This window comes from Triturus cristatus, chromosome 10, assembly GCF_964204655.1.
Source record: "Triturus cristatus chromosome 10, aTriCri1.1, whole genome shotgun sequence".
Classification (NCBI taxonomy): Eukaryota; Metazoa; Chordata; class Amphibia; order Caudata; family Salamandridae; genus Triturus; species Triturus cristatus.
The window spans coordinates 329,897,553-329,917,942 of NC_140593.1; the positions used below are offsets into that span (position 1 = coordinate 329,897,553).

Below are 20,390 nucleotides of genomic sequence, written 5' to 3' on the forward strand. Positions count from 1 at the left end.
TGTAGATAATATTTATCTGACGGACGATGAATTGATAGAACACCTGGCTAGGGTAAATCACATAATTCTTGGGTTTGCTCACCTGGGTAACAAATTTAATTTCAAAAAATCAAAAATTGCCCATCCCAATGTCCTGTTTTTAGGATACGGGTTGTCCAGTAAAGGCAAAAGCCTGGCAGCACATTTTGTTTTAGAAAAATGCACACTGCTCCAACCTCCAGCTACTCTGAAAAGACTGCAATCCATTTTAGGATTTTAAAATTTTGGCAGAACATACATTTTGGATTACACTTAATGAGTGAAACCGTATAACGATTTAATTAGACCTGATTTTTCAATCGACCATTGGACACGGGAACACCAAAACATTTGACGTTCCGTACAAGCTGATGTGATAGCTTTGAAACATTTGCACAACTAACTTGGTGGTCTGCGTAGTCGCTGGATCCACCAGGTACACCTATATCACTTTCAGTTAAGGTGGTAGAGTACCCATTACATACATATCACATTTGTACACCAATGCTCAAATGAGATTTGCACCTACTGAGAAAATTCACACTGCGATTCAGACTGCTGTAGTGAGTGAGAGAGCACTGGCTCAGGGTAAGCAAATAATTGTTGTTACCCCAGTACCGACCTTGGTTTCAGTATGAACAAGATTATCCTCTGTCGAATGAAATAATGCCTCTAGATCGATATGAATACATCCTTTATACCTATAGATCTGCTCAGCCTGCGGTAGAGAGACAACACCAATATTCCGTTACAGAATCTTTAGTCCTGAAAAAACACATGCTCAGTCCTTAGGGGATTGTACAGCGCAGCTGGCAGAACTCAAAGCTCTAATTATCGCACTACAAAGTACGGATCCTGAATTCTCCACTTCTAGTGTGACTCATATTACTGTGTCCAGTCCTGTAATGAATATCTGCACTATTGCGTCCAAAATGGATTTTGAGAATCCAAGGGTTACACAATCAAGCACAAGCTACTTTGGGAACAAATGGCAAAGCTGAAAGAATGCTTGCCACAGGCTCATGTTATCCACACATTGAGTCATCAATGTGTTGATGTTCATGTTGAAGGGATTTTAATGTCCAATGAGGCCACTAAGGCAACAGTCCACACTGCTGCCATTTCTGCAATCACTTGTTCAAGTATGAGAATAGACAGAGACATCATGGTGGCTGTCAGTGCTGCTCGCAACGCCACCCACCTGCCGAAAGGCTTTCCACTCGAGTACTCCTACAAGTTAGGTGCACAAAACATTCCATATGCTCAGATTCCAGAAATAGGGGATAGAGTAATACCAAACACTGATCGCAGATTGGGTTTCACACTAGCTGCATATGAGGGTCTGGAGTCAGCGCACACAGGGGTCACTGCTACTGTGTTATTGGTAAAGCATCGCTATTGGTGGCCTGGTCTTACTAAACAAACCAAGGACTTTGTCCTCAAATGTGACATCTGGCAGCAGATGCGGGGTTCCACCATACCACGTCCTCCACAGACACCTCTATTGATTTCCGACAAACCTCTAGCGGTTGTTTATTTGGATCACTGCGGCCCCTTGTAAGCCCCATCTAAGTAAAAGTACATCTTGGTGGCAGTGGATTCATGTTCCAGATTCCTGTGGGTTTGGCCGCAGCGCTCTGCTGATGCTCGAACTGTTATAAACGATTTGCGAGTCTTCATCGGGTCATACGCAATTGGCACACTACATTCCAACTAGGGTCTGGAGTTTAGCTCTCGGGCTTACAAAGAAGCCATTGGAAGTTTGGGTGTGGGCTTGTGGCACTCATCCCCCTACCAACCTGTGGTAAATTCGGTAGTTGAGAGGAAAAACAGTGACTTAAAGCAGTCTTTAACAGCAAGAGTATTAGGCTAGGGTGGCAGTTGGGTCAGTCACCTATATTGGGTCCAGAGGGTACTCTATTACATGCCAAGAAAATCCCTGTGGGGTGGGGGGGTCGTACTCCTCACAAACTCCCGTTCGATGTGAAAATGTGGGTACCAGACCTCGATAATGTCAGCACGGTGGCGGCGGAAACACAGTTTGACATCAATGAACATTTGGCTGTTTAACAGAAACTCGGTGAATTCCAGGGTGCACAAAGCAACGTCCAAGTAAAACGCTCTGCCACTGGAGAAGTGAAGGTTGTACCGGAAAGACCAAGCTGGGTCCCGAAGATTGGGGACCTAGTCAAGGACAAAAATTGAGGACAAAAAAGAATTTGGGCTTGGGCCTGTCCTGGTTGTCGAAGGTACTAGAAATGTACTTTCGCCGGTCGCAGAGACAAAAGGGTTGTCTCTATTGATCTGATCAAACCACACTATGTGGCTGATTCTCAACAGCAGGCTGCTTGGGCTCCTGGGTAACCACCACACTGATCTCGCTACCTTTCAGATGGAAGTTTTAATAACTGCAGAAGATTGATTGATTTATTGATTGATTGAGTCAACAAGTACAGAAATCTCAATTTGAAAAATTGAAGACATTATGTGGATATGCCATAGATAGTCATCTCCTAGTTCTGCAAAAGCTGCTGAGCTGCCAAAAATAGACTGGACAGCTTCTGGCTACTTTGTGCATTATGACGACTTCTCATCGGATTCAGGTGAACCTGAGCTGCCACCACGCCCCTCCATTTCAGGCTATGAATGTACACTCTCTAACTTTGGCTGAAAAAGGCATTCTTTGTTGTTCCTTGGATACATTTTTGGATTAGAATCTGATTACTATTCTCGGTCCTGGATTTGTTTGGTGACTGTCTATTTGCTACTCCTGAACCGACACTATCTACCAGGACACTCTGCAGTACAACTTGTGAACCTGGTTCTGAAACCACATGCATCATTGCACTGTGAACTAAGGGACCTGTCCCTGGTGACCATTACAGCAGTTTCAGAAGGAATAGTGTGGGACATCGTATGATGTATATGGTCCTAATAAACTTTAACAAATGCCATTGTTTAAAACATCTTTAAAAGATATCGCATCCAGTACTTTCTCTGACAATTGGGACATTGAAACTGTGCATAATTTGCTTGCAGATCTAGAGCAATCAGTGACCATTTTCTAATGATGAATTGTATGCTGGTGTATCTAATTTTGGCAACCTGTTTTGCTACCAACATTATGGTAACCAGTTTTTACACAAAGCTAGTATCCCACGTGCAGTTGACAGTTACACACAATGCTAACATTGCCCAACACCGCCAAAAGGTATTTCAAAAACATTTGCACAATTTGTGTTTGCTTATTTTTCTGGTTTTGACACATCAGACCCAGCCTCTTATTATTATAGGCTTGCACCTACACCAGCAAAGAAAAATATGCTAACCAACACCAAGCTGATAAACTCTGCTTCCTTTATTTCCCAACTGTCTGTACAGGGTTTCGACTTTTGGAAAGACACCATAGACACAAAATCTGTCTGGGGGACAAAAGATTTGCAGGTTCAGCGAACGGAGGCCTTGTTTAGAAAATGCCTCATTCCACATCAAATGATTTTCCTGAATAAAACAGTGCAACAAACTTCCTGTCTTGGAACAGCAAAAATGAAGGATTTGAACACGCCTCGTATTCCTGTGTTCCCATGCTTAGAGAATTGGCACCACTTAACACACTTCAGTGAGGATTCCTTAGTCACCATGATACGCAATGGATCTTTTAATTCATCTAATCCCAATTGGAAGGGGTGGTTGGTTTGGCATGTGGACACAAATGGGTGTCAATCTAGATTCCTGGTTAACACCGAAGGGTTTGGGATCAATAGGCCTGATCAGCGATAAGTACAAACAGAACTCTGGGGTGGTGACCTCATATAGTGTTGGGAAGTTGTGCCTTGATTGGCTAAAGACCTCAACACTCTCTCAGGTGAAACACTTGTCCCTTCTTTCTGATAGCACGGATTACAGGGATTTCTTGTTAGGTCCCCAGAACCCACGTCAAAAGTGCTTCTTGTACGGAATATACAACGAGCTGTGTAAAATGTCAACAGAAAGCTGCAGAGAGATTGCATGAGATCAACCGGGTTAATTTAGAAAAGGATTTGGCTTTGGTTGACAATGGTATGACCACTTTATCATTCAGAATGTATTCACTGGGCAACATAGTGTCTTCTGCAATTGACATTATACAGCAAGACATGTCTATTTTTATACCATGGCCAGTCACAATTACAGTCCATTGTAATATTGAGCTGGACGTTGTAAACACTACGTTCTGGCCATGTGCTATGGCATTACATCAATAGTACAAGTCTGTTTTCTGCATATGATCTAACGCAGAGACCGATTGTAATGGCACGCAGAGATGCAAAGAATATCTTGTTGCAAATTGAAAAATTAGACCAATTACCTTTCACCATGGCTGAGAGACAGACTGGATAATCCATGGTTTCATCACGCTACCGTTTACGACTTTCCAATTCCAGTATTGTCTCCAATACCAGCAGGTAGGCAGATACAAAGCGCTGGGGGAAGGTTATGTGCATGAGTACTGAGAGTTACCATTCAGGTTTAGATGCAGAAATGGGAACACAGAAGATTTCCTTGGTGGTTACGACTGTGAGGATGCTTTAAGCGGGTCCCTAGTTTGCAAGGACATTTCTCTTCATGGGGCATGCAATGCTTCAGTTGCGAACTTGTCCTGTTCTCCGAAGGGTTCCCCGGCTGTCGTGATTCATCCGATTTTCAAGCTGTTGTCGATTGGGAGCTATTTGATGCTGAATGATCAAGGTTACTGTGGAATGGAACCGGGCATCACTTATGAAATTAAATGAAATACCAGCATTTGCAAATCTACCTCCGGAGAGGTGTCGCGGTGCTGGTGGCCCTCGGGAAGATTAAGCAAGCGATTTCCCAGAGTCACATAGTGCTGGGCTTACCTGCCGCTGGAGATCGAACCGTGAACCCCGTGGCCTGGAATCAGGCACCCTGGCCACTATGTCACACCTCTTCCACTCTTCCTCTATCTGGTGACTGTTTATTCAATAGTCACTTGTTGAACACAAGTATTGTTGCCACCTGCCCGCACAGTTAGGGAGGCAACGCTGTGGCCTTTGAGAAATGTTTCCAACATACGCTTTGATTCGCTGAGCAAACTGAAAGCCATACTTTTTCATAAGGATGTGGCCTTAACTTCAGCCAGAAAGACGTTTGATTTCCAGGTTGCAAGGTCCTAATCTGAGATACAGACACTATTCCACACTAACTTCCTGCTGCATTTTAGGGAGCTGGTTCACTGTATCTTTAATGTGTCTGATACGAAGGGAATACTGCACTTTTTAAAAATGTATCCGCTCAAGACTGGTTAGCACCTTTCAGATGATTTTTGAAGTTATACCTTCTTACGTACACTACGTGTTGGGAAGAATTTTTGGAGGGCTCGCACTTGACCTGCTGTTAGTGGCTGGAATCCTAATTTCAATTTTTCTGCTCTGTAATGGGCGTCCCAGTTCAACCCAGAATGGAGACAGCACTGCTTGTGCTGCAATGCCATGAGCGCATGGTACGCTGCTTTGACACATTTCTACTTCGAGAACTAAATGAGCACTGGTTCTTATCATTCAGGCTGTTTGGCTTCATTGCATACAAGCTGCAATTCACTGGCTGCCACAAATGCGTTTTGAATCTATGCTTAGGATCACAATTTGTTGCGCCACTGGACATTGAAGTACTAATGGACCCCTTAAAGGCCCATGGGTATTGTTGTCCCCAGCGTATTCCATTGCTGATGAATGCATTCTTGGAACCACCCTGGGATGCTTGACTCCTAGTGAAATGGACACCGGCTCTACAAAACGCTTACAGGATGCAGTCCCTCCCTCAGTGGCTGCTGTGGGAACTGGATGTTATCACCTTTGCTCTATACACCTGCTTCGAGGTGCACCTCTGGGAACGTTGTCTGCGGACGCTAGCACCATCATTGTTCCGTCACCACTCGGAGCACATAAACAATTGACTTTTCCATGTGGTGAGAACCATTTGGCCTTTTTGTTTTTAAACAAAACGAAAATGGATCAACCGCTTTTGCTTTATTTTTCTAGGCACCGTGGCTTTCTGAGTGCTTGGGTTTTCAAATAAGTATAATGATTTTTAAAGGCTTTTATGAATATTTTAAAGGGAAGCTTGCTTTTAGATGTAATAGGGGTTTTAGACCTTTTTTAGTTTGTTATGGCCTATTGACTTTTATATGGGTTTTAGATATTGACCCTTAGTATGAGGAGTGGGTGTTATGCTCCCGGGTTAGGCCCATGTAGCAAAGTTGCTCATTTCTTACATTGGTCTCTTTTCACAATAACATTTCTGCCATGAACATTTGCACATATTTACATGCATGACCATGTCAGATTAGTTTCTCTGAAACTACTTTGTTTACACAGCTAGCTTCGCACAACGTTATCACGAGACTTTGAACATTATGTTCAAGACCTCTTTACGCACTATGTACAAATGCAGTTCTGGCTTTACCCACGGGCGACAGAGGTATCTACATATCCATAACATCGCTAATCTACAACTCGCATTGCAAGGCTGCTATCTATTATAAATAAGGAGCATTCCGATAGATTAGCAGAAGAGGCACTTCAGATGACACAGAGGGTGCCTGCATGCTGAGAGTTCACCACGCAGAGGTCTGACAACTCCCTGGGGGGTGTCTAGTTCATGACCAAGACATGGTCCTTCATTCTCTCCCGCCATGTTATGGAATTGAATCGGCCCTTGGGGAGATTCTTGGCTTCACACCTACACAAACTCAGAGTAGGGTTCGCATAGTAGGAGTATGCCTGATTGCTGCCTTGTTTATATGCCTGCATATATACACCGCTTTAGCAACATGGTAGAGCTGGACGTACTATTTACTCTTTTGGTGCACATAATCACTGTCATCTGCTTCTATCTACTGGTTATCGTAACACGTGTATTCTATACAAGAATAATGTTGGTTCAATAAATATATTGAAAACGTCCCGCCCTGTATTCTGTATATTATTTCTCTGAGCATACGTAAGCACGAGTGACTGAGCGAAATGTTCGGATCTGTTTCCACGATCCCTGAGGGGTCAAGATTGTCATGTTCAGTAGTGGTTGCCAGAAACCATTCGCTCCCTGGTAAGGTTAGGGGGGCTTACGGTGGCACTGTGAGCTAGCTGGTCTCCTGCGGGGGTGCCTGGAATCAGTCTAGGCACATCACCCAAAGTTTATGTTGTCCAAACAAATGCGCAGGTCCTACAGATCAGTAGGAACAACACAACCATTGACTATATTTGACACCACATCTCTGCCAAATGTCTCACCTCCCCAGAGGATACGACCCATTGAGTAAATTATTCAGATGCTTCAGGAAAGAACTTGTCTTCTAGTCCTGAAGGTTCTTTGCTTACTGGCTCTGCTAGCTCCCACCATCTACTGCATGCTGATATCTTCCTCTGCAAGATCACTGACCTTAAAAAATAAAATAAAAATAAATAAATAATAGTTCTCCAATGGTAATACAGGGTGCTAGGTGTGGGAACCAACCAGCAATGCTTCCATCACTCACACAGACCAGAACACAACTCTGCTGCACGGTATTTATACTGAGTTTTGATCCGTTCTACAGGTCAGCCCAAGAGATGGATCAGCATGAATCGCCTATCAGTTTACTTTGAAAAGTAAGTTGTTTGTGAGGAAGACAGCACCAATAACTAACCTGAGGTTGAGTTGATTCTGAAAAGGAGGAAGTGTTATACGCTTTAAATCAGCATGTAGCAGAACGCCATGTCCAATTAGATATAGAGGTCCCACACATGTGGAGCCGCTCTACCACTTCCTTGCTTGCGTTGCCTGTGAATTTTCCACAGGTACGAGCTATCGCGGGCAGCATCATTTTCAAATTCTGCACAGTTTGCTGAGTGCCAGTCTTTTTGGCATGGAATGAATGCAAGGAATTTTCATGATTCCCGAAATAGTAGTCGGTCTATTGTAATTTAGTGTATTACCCCAATCCAAGGTATTGCAGAGCATTTTCTGTTATGTTGGTTCCTGTTTCAAGTATATTTAAAGCCAGGCTTTTAAGGGTATGATGATGCATTTTGACACATTTCTTTCCCTAATTTTTTGCCATACTCCATGCCCATTTGCTATGCATTTTAGTCCCGGATTATTTCATCCTTTGGCAAGTTGGATGATTTTCTTCTTTGATCATTTCTTGGCTGTGTTTGTTCTGTTTGGCTCTTCTCTTTTCTGATGCCTTGCTGTTTTCACCAGTACTGTCTTCATTTAAGATTTACTAAGATCACAAAAGGAGTTTTGTTTCCTTTTTTGGGATTTTCCTCTGAACTGTGACCCTCTCAAGGAGACAGTGTTACTTCTTGAGGATATTATTCGGTGCCGGGTGTCACCATGACTTCTTGGAGAGTTGTCCGTTACCTGGGCAATGTAGGCCAGCTTGATCTACTTTCTTAGCGTCCTAATTGTGCACATACACTCTTAAAGTACACTCAATAAAAGTTAAAGTAAAAAATAGTGTTCGAGGCACACACTTAGGATAGTAGATCGCCATCTGGTGTTTGGCTCGGATGCTTGCAGGTTGTTGTCTTCGGAAGAAGTCTTTGGTCACGCAATAGGTTACTCCTCCCTTGGACGACAGTGTGCATGGGCATCAACTCCATCGTTAGATTGTTTTTTTCCGCCATTGGTTTCGGATGCAACTTTTCCGCTCCGGTTGGAAATACCAATTCCAAGCTTTTCGAAGCGAAAAACTTCACAACAAAACATCGAAACACCTTCATCCTCGACATCGATTACATCGGCTCGATTCCGTACGTCGACGCGGGCCGCTGGACCTATCCACGCCGTGAGGTCTACGGCTCATGGAAAGGACGCCGTTCAAAAAATGCCCCCAGTGTGGAGCAAAATTTCCGCACAGTGACCACCACAAAGTCTGCAACCTGTGCCTATCAGCGGAACACGACGAGTTCAGCTGTCCAGCCTGCGCATCCTTTCGATCCAAAAAGACCATTCGGGATCGAAGGGCTCGACGCCACATCATGGCACAAAGACCCGCTCCGGAACCAGAGGACATCTTTGATGAAGGCCCGATGTCCCGGAAGACCCCATCACTCCTGGGCAACGTGTGGGTACTACTGCCCCTGCCCCAACCCCACCAAAACCAAAGGCATTGGTCAAGACTTCGCCTGCTGGCCCCAGTCGAGACCGAAAACATCCTTCAGAAGCCCCGCCTCCGGGCTCGGCTCCAAAGAAACATAAGCCTTCAGGTAGCTCGGGACCGAGCAAACGGCATGTCATTGTCCAATCGGCACCGAAGACAAAAGACCACTCGGCACCGAAATCGGCTCCGAAGCCCTCGGCCCCGAAAACACCAAGGCAAATAGACACACCGGCACCGAAGGTTCCCAAGCCCACAGATCCACCTTCGGCTCCGAACACCACATCGGCACCGAAACCATCATCGGTACCGAAACCACCGGCTAAGGACTCTCATACGCCTCCTAAAGCCAAACAAGGTACCGATCAACCTCGATCGGAACCGAAAAAATCGGTACCAAAGACTGTTCCTGAAGAACAAGAACTTTTTCATCCAGACCCAAGGTAGTAAAAGATCTATATCAACCCCAAGATTGGACATGTCACCGCGGTGCCATGTAAAAAACGGAAGCTGGACACACCACCTGCCCCAGTTCCTGTAAATAGGAAGGACATACCCTATCCCTCCTTCCTCTCCTATACTGCCTCCTATCCCACCCCCTCTGCCTACACCACCTATACCCTCTCCATCTCATACACCACCACCACAGGATGAATATGATGACCTAGGGGGTGGGGGTGATCCTAATGATCCGTTCACGGATCCAGACACCTCACCACTGGATGATTGGGCATTCCCCTTACCAGACATGCCTGACCCTCAGCCATATCCCTCAAAACCATCGGGGGTATGGACAGTTATTAAATAAAGCAGCAATATACCACGGCGTCACAATGCACTCAGACGCACCAGAGGAAGACTTCCTATTAGACACTTTTGAACAGTCTCAAAAGTCTGTACAAATTCTGCCCATGATTAAAGGAGTCATAAAACACGCCCCCGAAGTCTTTAAAGACCCCGTTCGTGCCAGGGTTCTCAACCCACGGATCGAAAAGAAATATAGGGCTGCTCCTGAAGAACCTAACTACATCAAGGGCCAACTCCCTTTGGATTCTTTAATCGCCTCCAATGCTCGGAAACGCGCCAACTCCCAAACCACAGGAGATACACCACCCCCAGACAAAGAATCAAAACAATTAGAAGCCTCTGGCAAAAGAGTAGCACCACAAGCCGCTAATCACTGGCGTATTGCCAACACCCAAGCCCTACTAGCACGCTATGACAGGGCCCACTATGATCAATTAGAGACTCTCTTACAACATCTGCCAGATCAATACAAAACCCAGGCAAATTACCTCATTCAGGAGGTAAAGCTCATTTCAAATACAGCAATTAAATGTGCACTTGATGCCGCAGACACCGCCTCTAGAGCAATTAACACAAGGGTGCTTCTTCGACGACATGCATGGCTACGCATCTCAGGCTTTAAGCCAGAGGTACAAACTACCATACTTAGTCAGCCATTCAATCAGGAACAGCTCTTTGGGCCAGCAGTAGACGCTGCCCTTGAAAAAATGAAAAAGGACACTGAGACGGCCAAGTCCATGGGAGCATTACAATCTCCTCAACCACGTGGCTCCTTTCGGCGCTCCTTCTATAGAGGAGCCTCCAAAAATATTGGAACGGACACCTCCTCTACATTCAAAACCGCCACACACACATCCCCCTCAGTAGAGGATATTTTAGAGGCGGATACAGAGGAAACAACAACAAGAGGGCGAGGTCAAGGTAATAATAACACTCGCACCTCCCCGCCACAAAACAGTGACTTTCCTCCACTCCCCCCCAGACCATTCCACTCCGGTCGAGGGAAGACTAACACAGGTCCTACCTGTCTGGAACTCCATCACAACAGACAAGTGGGTCAAACAAATTATCCATTATGGTCACTGCCTGGAACTCACAACTACCCCCCCCCACATACCACCCAAACAGCGTTCCATGTCACAAGACCATCTTACACTCCTCAAACAAGAGGTTCTCTCATTGCTTCGAAAGCACGCAATAGAACCAGTTCCCTTAGAACATCAGGGTACAGGGGTATATTCACTCTACTTCCTAATCCCCAAAAAGGACGGGGACTCTAAGACCAATACTCTACCTCAGACCCCTAAATCTGTATATCAACTCAGATCATTTCCATATGATCACTCTTCAACAAGTGCTCCCACTACTGCAACAAGGTGATTTCCTTACCACACTAGATCTCAAGGACGCCTACTTCCACATTCCCATACATCCTGCCCACAGGAGGTATTTAAGGTTTGTGGTGAACGGACAATACTACCAGTTTACGGTCCTCCCATTCGGGGTAACAACCGCACCCAGAGTATTCACAAAATGTCTAGCAGTAGTAGCAGCACATCTCAGACGGCAACAAATTAATGTCTTCCTGTATCTAGACGACTGGCTAATAAAAGCCAAGTCATTCAACAAGTGTGTCCTACACACTCACCAAACTATCCAAATTTTACACAACTTGGGATTCACAATAAACTATTCCAAATCTCACCTCCAACCTGCTCACATACTTCAGTATCTAGGAGCCGCAATAAACACCTCAACAGCCCTAGCATATCCCAATCCAGCCAGGATAGCCAATATGCAAGCTCTTATCGCAAAATTCCAAATCCAACACTCTCTTCCAGCAAGAGTGTTCATGCAACTCATAGGCATGATGGCGTCATGCATCTTCATTGTGCCTTATGCCAGACTTCAAATGCGCCCTTTGCAAGAATGTCTAGCACCTCAGTGGAACCAGGCTCACAGACAATTTACGGATCTGGTGTTGGTGGACTGCCGCACACATCGCTCTCTCAAATGGTGGAACATAACAAACCTCTCCAAAGGGCGGCCGTTCCTAGAGTCTCTTCCACAGATAGTGCTGACAACTGACGCATCGCTCACAGGAAGGGGAGCCCACCTCCTCGGCCACACCACTCAGGGCAAATTGACCACTCAACAAAAAATGCTCCATATCCATTACCTGGAACTGCTAGCAGTGTTCCTAGCACTAAAATCATTTCAACTACATCTCCAAAACAAAACTGTCCTCATTCGGACAGACAACATGACAGCCATGTATTACATACAGAAACAAGGAGGCACACATTCTCTTCAGCTGTCCCAGCTCGCACAGAACATTTGGAGATGGGCCATTCCCCAGAAAATATACCTACTTGCAGAACACCTTCCAGGGGTTCACAATCAGATTGCCGATCTGTTAAGTCGACAGACTCAACAGATCCACGAATGGGAACTACATCCCCAAGTTCTAATACCCTTTTTCCAACAATGGGGCCAACCAGACATAGATATGTTCGCCACACACGAAAACGCAAAATGCCCCACCTTCGCCACCAGGTTTCCCCACCCGCAGTCAAAGGGCAATGCAATATGGATGAACTGGTCAGGCAGATTTGCGTACGCTTTTCCGCCTCTCCCACTCATTCCATTAGTAGTACGCAAGCTCAGGCAACAGTCTCTCAAACTGATCTTAGTAGCTCCCACATGGGCACGCCAACCGTGGTTCCCAACACTACTGGAACTCTTGCTAGTGCCCCACCAAAAACTGCATCTCTCCCCGTCCTTATTAACCCAGAACCATGGAGAAATCAGACACCCAGATCCAGGTCAACCGAACCTGGCAGTCTGGCTCCTGAAGTCCTAGAGTTCGGTTATCTCAACCTACCACCAGACTGCATGAATATTATAAGAGAGGCCAGACGACCTACCACTAGAGCCTGCTATGCTGCAAAATTGAAAAGATTTGCCATTTACTGCACTAACAATCATATAAACCCACTGCATCCATCCAGGACATCATTTGCTACTTACTGCACTTGCAAAGATGTAATTTGGCATACTCATCCATACGTCTCCACCTAGCAGCATTAGCAGCCTACTTACAAAATAGACAACACTTGTCACTCTTTAGAGTACCTGCAATCAAAGCCTTCATGGAAGGACTAAATATAATTATTCCTCCCTGATTACCACCCTCTCCAGTGTGGAATCTAAACATTGTTCTTACAAGGCTCATGGGACCCCCATTTGAACCTCTGCATAAATGCGAACTACAGTTCCTCACATGGAAGTGGCTTTCCTTATCGCTATCACATCCCTCAGAAGGGTAAGTGAAGTCCAGGCTTTAACCATACAAGAACCATTCTTACAATTGCACCGTAACAAAGTGGTTCTTAGAACAAATCCGAAATTCCTTCCAAAAGTCATATCTCCGTTCCATCTTAACCAATCAGTAGAGTTACCAGTGCTTTTCCCAAATCCCGACTCGGTAGCTGAAAGAGCTCTTCGTACCTTAGACGTCAAGAGCCCTTCTTTACTACATTGACAGAACCAAATTATTCCGCAAAATAAAACAATTGTACGTTGCTTTCTCTCCACCACATAAAGGCAACCCCATTTCCAAATCTGGGATAGCTAGGTGGATAGTTAAATGTATCCAAATATGCTACCACAAGGCTAAACGCACACTAACGGTTCCCCCTAGAGCGCATTCCACACGCAAAATATGGGCTTCCATGGCATTCTTAGGAAACATTCCCCTAGAAGATATTTGTAAGGCAGCCACATGGTCTACAACACACACCTTCACTAAACACTAATGTGTTGACGTGCAAGCAAAGCAGCAAGCTTCTGTGGGTCAGGCTGTCCTTAAAACTTTATTTCAAACTGCTGCAACCGATACAGGTGACCACCGCTAGGGGAGATACTGCTATATAGTCTATCCTAAATGTGTGATCTGCAGCTCATATGGAACTGAATATGCTACTTACCAGTATGCATCTGTTCTTTGCATGTAGAGCTGCAGAGTCACACACGCCCACCCACCTCCCCGGGACCTGCATCTGTTCCAGCATTGCCTTACTTAGACAACACACATGGACATCTCTTTCTTTTCTACAAACTTCATCACTTCCCATCATGGCGAAAAACAATCAAACGATGGAGTTGATGCCCATGAGCACTGTCGTCCAAGGGAGGAGTCACCTATCTCGTGACCAAAGACTTCTTCCGAAGACAACAACAACCTGCAAGCATCCGAGCTCAACACCAGATGGCAATCTACTATCCTAAGTGTGTGACTCTGCAGCTCTACATGCCAAGAACAGATGCATACTGGTAAGTAGCATATTCCTTCCACTATATGAAATCATTTTTAATGATAAACAAGAGAGCTATAAACGTTGTTAGGTTGCTTTTGCTCTGTCACAAGAAGATCGTTGGCTATTTTTTACTGACCATCATAAAGCTGAGAAAGCAAAGATACACCAAGTATCCAATGTTAATCTAGGCAGACATAATGCATGACTGGAACTAACAATCTAGTAAAAGAAGTGAATGCCAAAATCAACAAATGCTTAAGTTTCATGTTCTTGGATAATATGTTTATTAGCCAGGACATAATTTAAAGGTTTCTTCTAATTGATCAAATTTCTTTAGTGCAAATGGTAGATCTCTGGATGTCCGGTACAATCATTTGGTTGCACCGAAATGACCGTGTACAGTTTATATTTCTTTCTTTAAATTTTTATTTTTAGATCTTGGAGTTAAATAAACCAGTTGCTGACTCAAAGTCCCCCTCTGGATTTGGTGGGCTACCAGCACCAAGCTTTGGATCAACAAGTAAGTTGACGGTATTGTGGCGAGTCTTGTTACCCTATCGTACACATCCTCATCTGTGCAGGCGTGCATTTGATATACAAGGTGAAGATTTAGGGTTCTTTAGTTCTTTCACCATAGGGCTCAGAAATCCTGTTTACTTATGTGCACCTAATTGTCTTGAAGCGGGTCCTGTTTTTGTGGTTTGACCAGCAATTAATTGCTGCCCCCATCTAGCTATAGGCAAAATTTCATAAACACTGCTTTTGAGCTTTCTGTATCCAGATTATGTGCTAATTAGATGACTAAAAGTGGCACCTTACTGAAATTTCACTTTCTTGGTTGCCATTTGTCTCTTGGAACTTTGATCCAAACAGCAGAAAAATTAAAACCTGATATCTGCTCCTAGTTCTTTGTGATCTATTTTGTTTTTTCAAGCTGTCTTGTTGGATACTTTTGCATACCGTTGAAGATTTTGTGTTTCATGGGTTCTCTGAAAGTATGTTTTCTGGTACTACACTACTCGAGGATGGAATTTGATACATAACTATTTAACTTGACAGTTGATATACTATTGAAGACACTAAGAAGGAATCCATCATATGCTAATGCCTCCGTTTTTAGAAAATGAATGAGGCTCCAATAATTACCTGATGTGGTACTGCTGATGGCCTCTGCGAGATGACTTTTCTGGTGAAATCACTTACAATACCTCAATTTAGTTTGTTCTTTGGCCATATAATTAATTGGAAAAACTTCTCTAGTTACCTGCAACATCTTGCCTGTACAAACAAACATGTCTATGAGAATTATGTTGCTGCATGGGCACAGGCTGTTAGGCTTAATGGTCTGCTTTTAAGCTGGGTCTTAGGTTTATTGTCTGATAAATAAAATAGTGCCCAAAGTCCTGTATATGCTGAGCAATCTGTGTGTAGAAATTCTAGAAAATGCATGTGCAAGGTTTGATCAATTCTGCACCAACTTTTTGGGGGTAGGATAATAAGGCGTACATTTCACTGAAATGGTTGCAAAGAGATGTTTGGAAAGATGGCTTTGTTCTTTTTTGTCTTATGAGCTACTATATGAGCTTCAGTCTTATGCAGACAAGCTAGTATCTTCAGTTTTACAAATCCATAAATGGTAAAACTGCAAGCTTGGTAAAACTAGAATCTGCTAGTTAAATGCACCAAAATACAGGGATAAAGCTCAATTTAGACAGCATCCATGTTCTGAGAAATCCACCTATGACAAAGAACTAAAGCATTGTTGATGGAGCACAAAGATTGGGATATGATGGTCTCTGTTTCTGCATTGTCTCTGTATTGAATTCAGTATGTGCTGTAACCACACAGGGAAAAGATGTGCGTGGTTGCCTCAGTTGTATATGATTTCCCTTAACACTGCCCTGATAAAATTTCACTTGATACCAGGTGTGTGTAGAGTGATGTCCAAGGGTGTCTGAAAGGTAGACGTGACCTCAAATTAAGTTAGTCTCATAGTATGTCTTTATGAACTATTCAGTGGCTCAGCAGTTGATTTAATTCATTAAATGAAATGAACAGTGTTCTAAACTATTTACTCCTGAGCTAAATGGCTCTGTAAAAAATCAAATAGAAATCTTCTGTAATTATACTGTGCTGAACATCTGCACACATTGATACATGATAAGAAGTGACTCTGATGGCTACCTCTAACTCCAGATTCTTCTCCTTGTGAATTTATCCAGGCCCCAATCTGGATACAGAAAGCTCAAAAGCAGTGTTCTTCCTCACCAGTAGGTGGCACCGCACAACTCTACATTGACGCAGTTCTGCTCTAAAAGTGGAGAATGGAGCCACCTATGTGTCCCCTAAGCATGCTGACGTAGATTCCTTTCCAAGGTGCCTTCATGTGCAAATTCAGAGCTCCACTCCTTCCTTTCTTCACTGTGAAGAGATTTTCTTCCAAAATTTCCAGTGTGCAAGGGATGGCAACCTCTAAGACAACAGGGTTACAGCCTTGTAGTAACTGTTGCAAGCAGATGTCTATGACAGATACCGATGTGGTGTGCCTCTGGTGATTGGGTTTATCACACGACTCATAGGCATGCAGTGACTGCACCCTAATAAACCCTAAAGCCATCCGTGAATGTGAGGTGAAGCTTTATGTGGAGGAACACCAGTAGACTCCGTGCCGGTCCAACTACAGTTTGAAGGCGAGGATCCACTTCCAAAGACTTTCCCAAGGCAGTTCTTCCTTGCAGTCAAAATCTTTGGGTAAGTCGAAGGAGAAACATAAGAAGTTCAAGTGGGACTCAGCCCCCTTCCCACCACTCGACTTCAGAGAATGCACTAGGGCGTCTCCGTGCCTCCAGGTCTCAATCCCATTACATCAAGGAGCAGGTTCCGCGTTCTGATGCACCCCGAATTTCTGGGTCCATCAGCGACATCACAGCAAGCCATGACTTTTCAAGAAGCCTTTTTACAAGTCTTTGGCACACTTTCCTGTTAAGTTACTGCCAGTGGGTTCGCCCTCGGTGCCGTCTGGGCTGCTTTGAAACTGCTTTGGATTCCGTACCGGCATAGGGACCAGCACTGAAATCTGTGCCGGTCCCGCGAACGTTGGTGGAGGCACAGACACCGTCGCCACCGGAGGAAGACCTGCAACCCATCATGGTGTTTGACTCCGAGCTGGTGTTGTCTCGACTTAGGCCACAATATCTTGATGTGCTCAGCCGCCAGTAAATCCATCTCACTCGTACACAATTTCACTAACGTGCAGCTGCACACAGACATTCCATCAACATCTTGCCTCAGACTCTGACCAAAGCCAGCCTTTTTGAGACATCAGTGGTGGGAACGGGGAAGAGTCTACCTAACTCTATGATGATAATTGGTACATAGACCTTCAGGATGCCAGTCGCATGGACATCTCACCCAATACTAGGTTGGCTTTCTAGTGGCCCACCTGCCCCCACCCCTCCACCTATCAACCCAAGCCCAGCAACAGAGGAAAGCACTTCTTTGGCTACAGTGATCAGGAGGACTGTTGAGGTCCTTGACCTCCATCTTACCATTCGGTGAAGACAAATATATTAATAGAGATCCTATAGCCTTGCCAGGCACCAACCAATCCTCTTTTGCTCTTCAATGAAGCCCTCACTGGTAAACTGATGGGTATTTAGGATAATCTATGCACTTAGTCAACTGACAGGTCACCTGACGCCATAGACCTGATTCCAGAGACCCAGACTTCTTGGAACAGCATCCAAACCCTGAAAATCTGCTGGTACAGGCATTCACTAGTAGAGTGAACCATAACGCCTTCCCAACCACTCCTCCTGACAGGGAGTCAAAACAGGTGGAAACAATTGGCAAACGTATGTTCTCTTCAGTCAGCCTTGCCTACAGGTTGGTTAATGCACGCTGTTTGCTAGATCGCTACACCCATTCACAATGGTACATGGTATAATTAGACCTTACCTGCTGTCTCTGAAGACTTATGGGATTCCTTAGTCCAAACCATTCGGCGTGGTTAGGTTGTGACCAAATTTGTCATCCACTCTGGTTTGGACCTCACAGAATTTCTGGGTAGGGCTATGGGAACAAGCTTGGTGCTTGGACACCACTCCTGGATGAGGCCCCCTGGCTTCTCCAGAGACATTAAGGCATCCTTGAAGACTTGTATACATTTTGTAGGTCCCCACGTGTTTTGCAAGAAGGCAGGTTTGGCTCTAGGGTGTTTAAAGGCAAGCCACGATGCTCTCTTTGGACCTTTCAACGCCAGTCAGGCAATTCAACAATTTTGCCCTTTTTGGGGGAATGCCAGGGGCTTGGTGTATTAATGACGTCAGGCTCAACTACCCGCACGGAAACCCTCCCAGCCTTTTAAGGTCGGGCCATGGGCCCAACAGACAATTTCCTGGCCTCCAGGGGCTGTGCTCATCTCAAACTTCACCCCTTCGGCCATAACCTCCAAGTCCTTTAATGCTCCCTTAGTGGCACACAGCCATCCTGTAGGAGGCAGAATTAACCACTTCCTGCAGTGGTGACAACACAATACAGCCAACTAATGGGCCCTGCAGATTTTCCAAATGGGTTACGCCCCTACAATTCCTTTTCGACCCACCACATCTGCCACCTATATCAGACCATTTTTCAGAGGACCTAAGGAGCCATAGAGAGGGTACTAGGCTATGAAGTAGGCATTGGATGCCTTTCTCACTAGTTCCTTGTTCCACAGAAGGCCTCGATCCTATCCTAGTTCTTAGCCCTCTCAACACCTTCCTACACAATACAAGTTCGAAATGCTCACCCCAGTTTGGGTTCTCACTGCCATGGATCCTGGAGACTGGATTGTGGTGTTGGACCTGCAGGATGCCTCCCACTTCCATGTTCTGTAGCCAAGTTCTTAGGATGGATGTTGGCTATAAGTCAGGGAATGAACACTAAGCGCACTTTACAAAATCCTATTAGCACTTAAACAGTTTTCGGCCATGTTGTATTGGACTTATTTTATTTCATGTGCATTAACATATAATGTCATTGGCTTTTATATTTCGTCCAAATGAACTTGAACTTGCTGTGTCTATTATTAAATGTCATAGATAGTTAAGTCGCCTATATATATAGTAGGCGTGGAGGGAACAGGGAAGCAAAGCTTCGCAGATTAGAGACTAAGTATATACTCAGCCTAGACTCTAAATCCCCAGGGGGGGCTCAATGTCACAGAGGATTTGCATACTATCTTAGGTCAGGATTGAATACTTGTGTGTCTGCGTATTATAATATTGAGTTCAATTTTAGATGGTCACTGCAATTACCAGTACATATATGATTTTGATCTATCCAATGATGTTACAAAGGATTTTATCACTTTGAGGTCGATATTTTAATCATCTTATGTATTATTTATTATTTTATAGTGAGTAATTAGCATTAATATCTAACTTTATTGTTGTGGATTCCTATGATGTGTACATGAATCTATATATCGAGATGTAACTCAGGAAAGCGTGATACAAATAGAACCTAGGCACTGATGCACTTTAACATGATTTGCACTTCATCCAGTTGGACCTCAATATCTATACCTCATTTATGTACTCCATGAGCCATTAGGGATTATAAGAAAGTACAGGTTACAAATATGGTAATACCCACCACGATCATCAATAAATTAAGGTGGGCTTATAAGATCAACCTTCGGGCATGACTGGGCTCAGTCTGCCCATTACATGCGTTTGTTAATTAAGAACTGCTGATATCCTGTTTTTAAAGTTTTAGTATCATATTTAGTGGTATTACACTATTCACGCACATTGCACTTTATTACACTCCCCTTTGTTTGCACAGCTGCAGGGACCTGCAGCAGAAGTATGGTACTGTTTAAATGGGACGGAACGTCCAGGGATTTATCCAGTTACATCTAAATTGATCAAATCTGTAGTATATAATGTGCTTAGATGCAAAACGCTAATGCCGTACCCAATAGTGATCACAATATACAGACAAAAGGCAAAGCCTGTAATATGTGAAATGGCCATGTCTGCACTTGTATGTTATAGATTCAGCTATACACATGCTCCTACATATGGAATATTTAGATATATATTTAGCATGACATTGGA

At 44.3% G+C, this 20,390-nt stretch overlaps 1 protein-coding gene across 1 annotated transcript in view; it reads left to right on the plus strand.

The window, feature by feature from the left end:
* NUP42 (nucleoporin 42) overlaps window positions 1-20,390 on the plus strand; it is a 277,634-nt gene that overhangs the window by 244,664 nt on the left and 12,580 nt on the right. Inside the window, exon 6 of the mRNA XM_085631527.1 lies at window positions 14,722-14,806. Within this exon, the coding sequence (XP_085487653.1) occupies window positions 14,722-14,806 (85 nt within the window). The remainder of the gene's footprint in view (window positions 1-14,721; window positions 14,807-20,390) is intronic.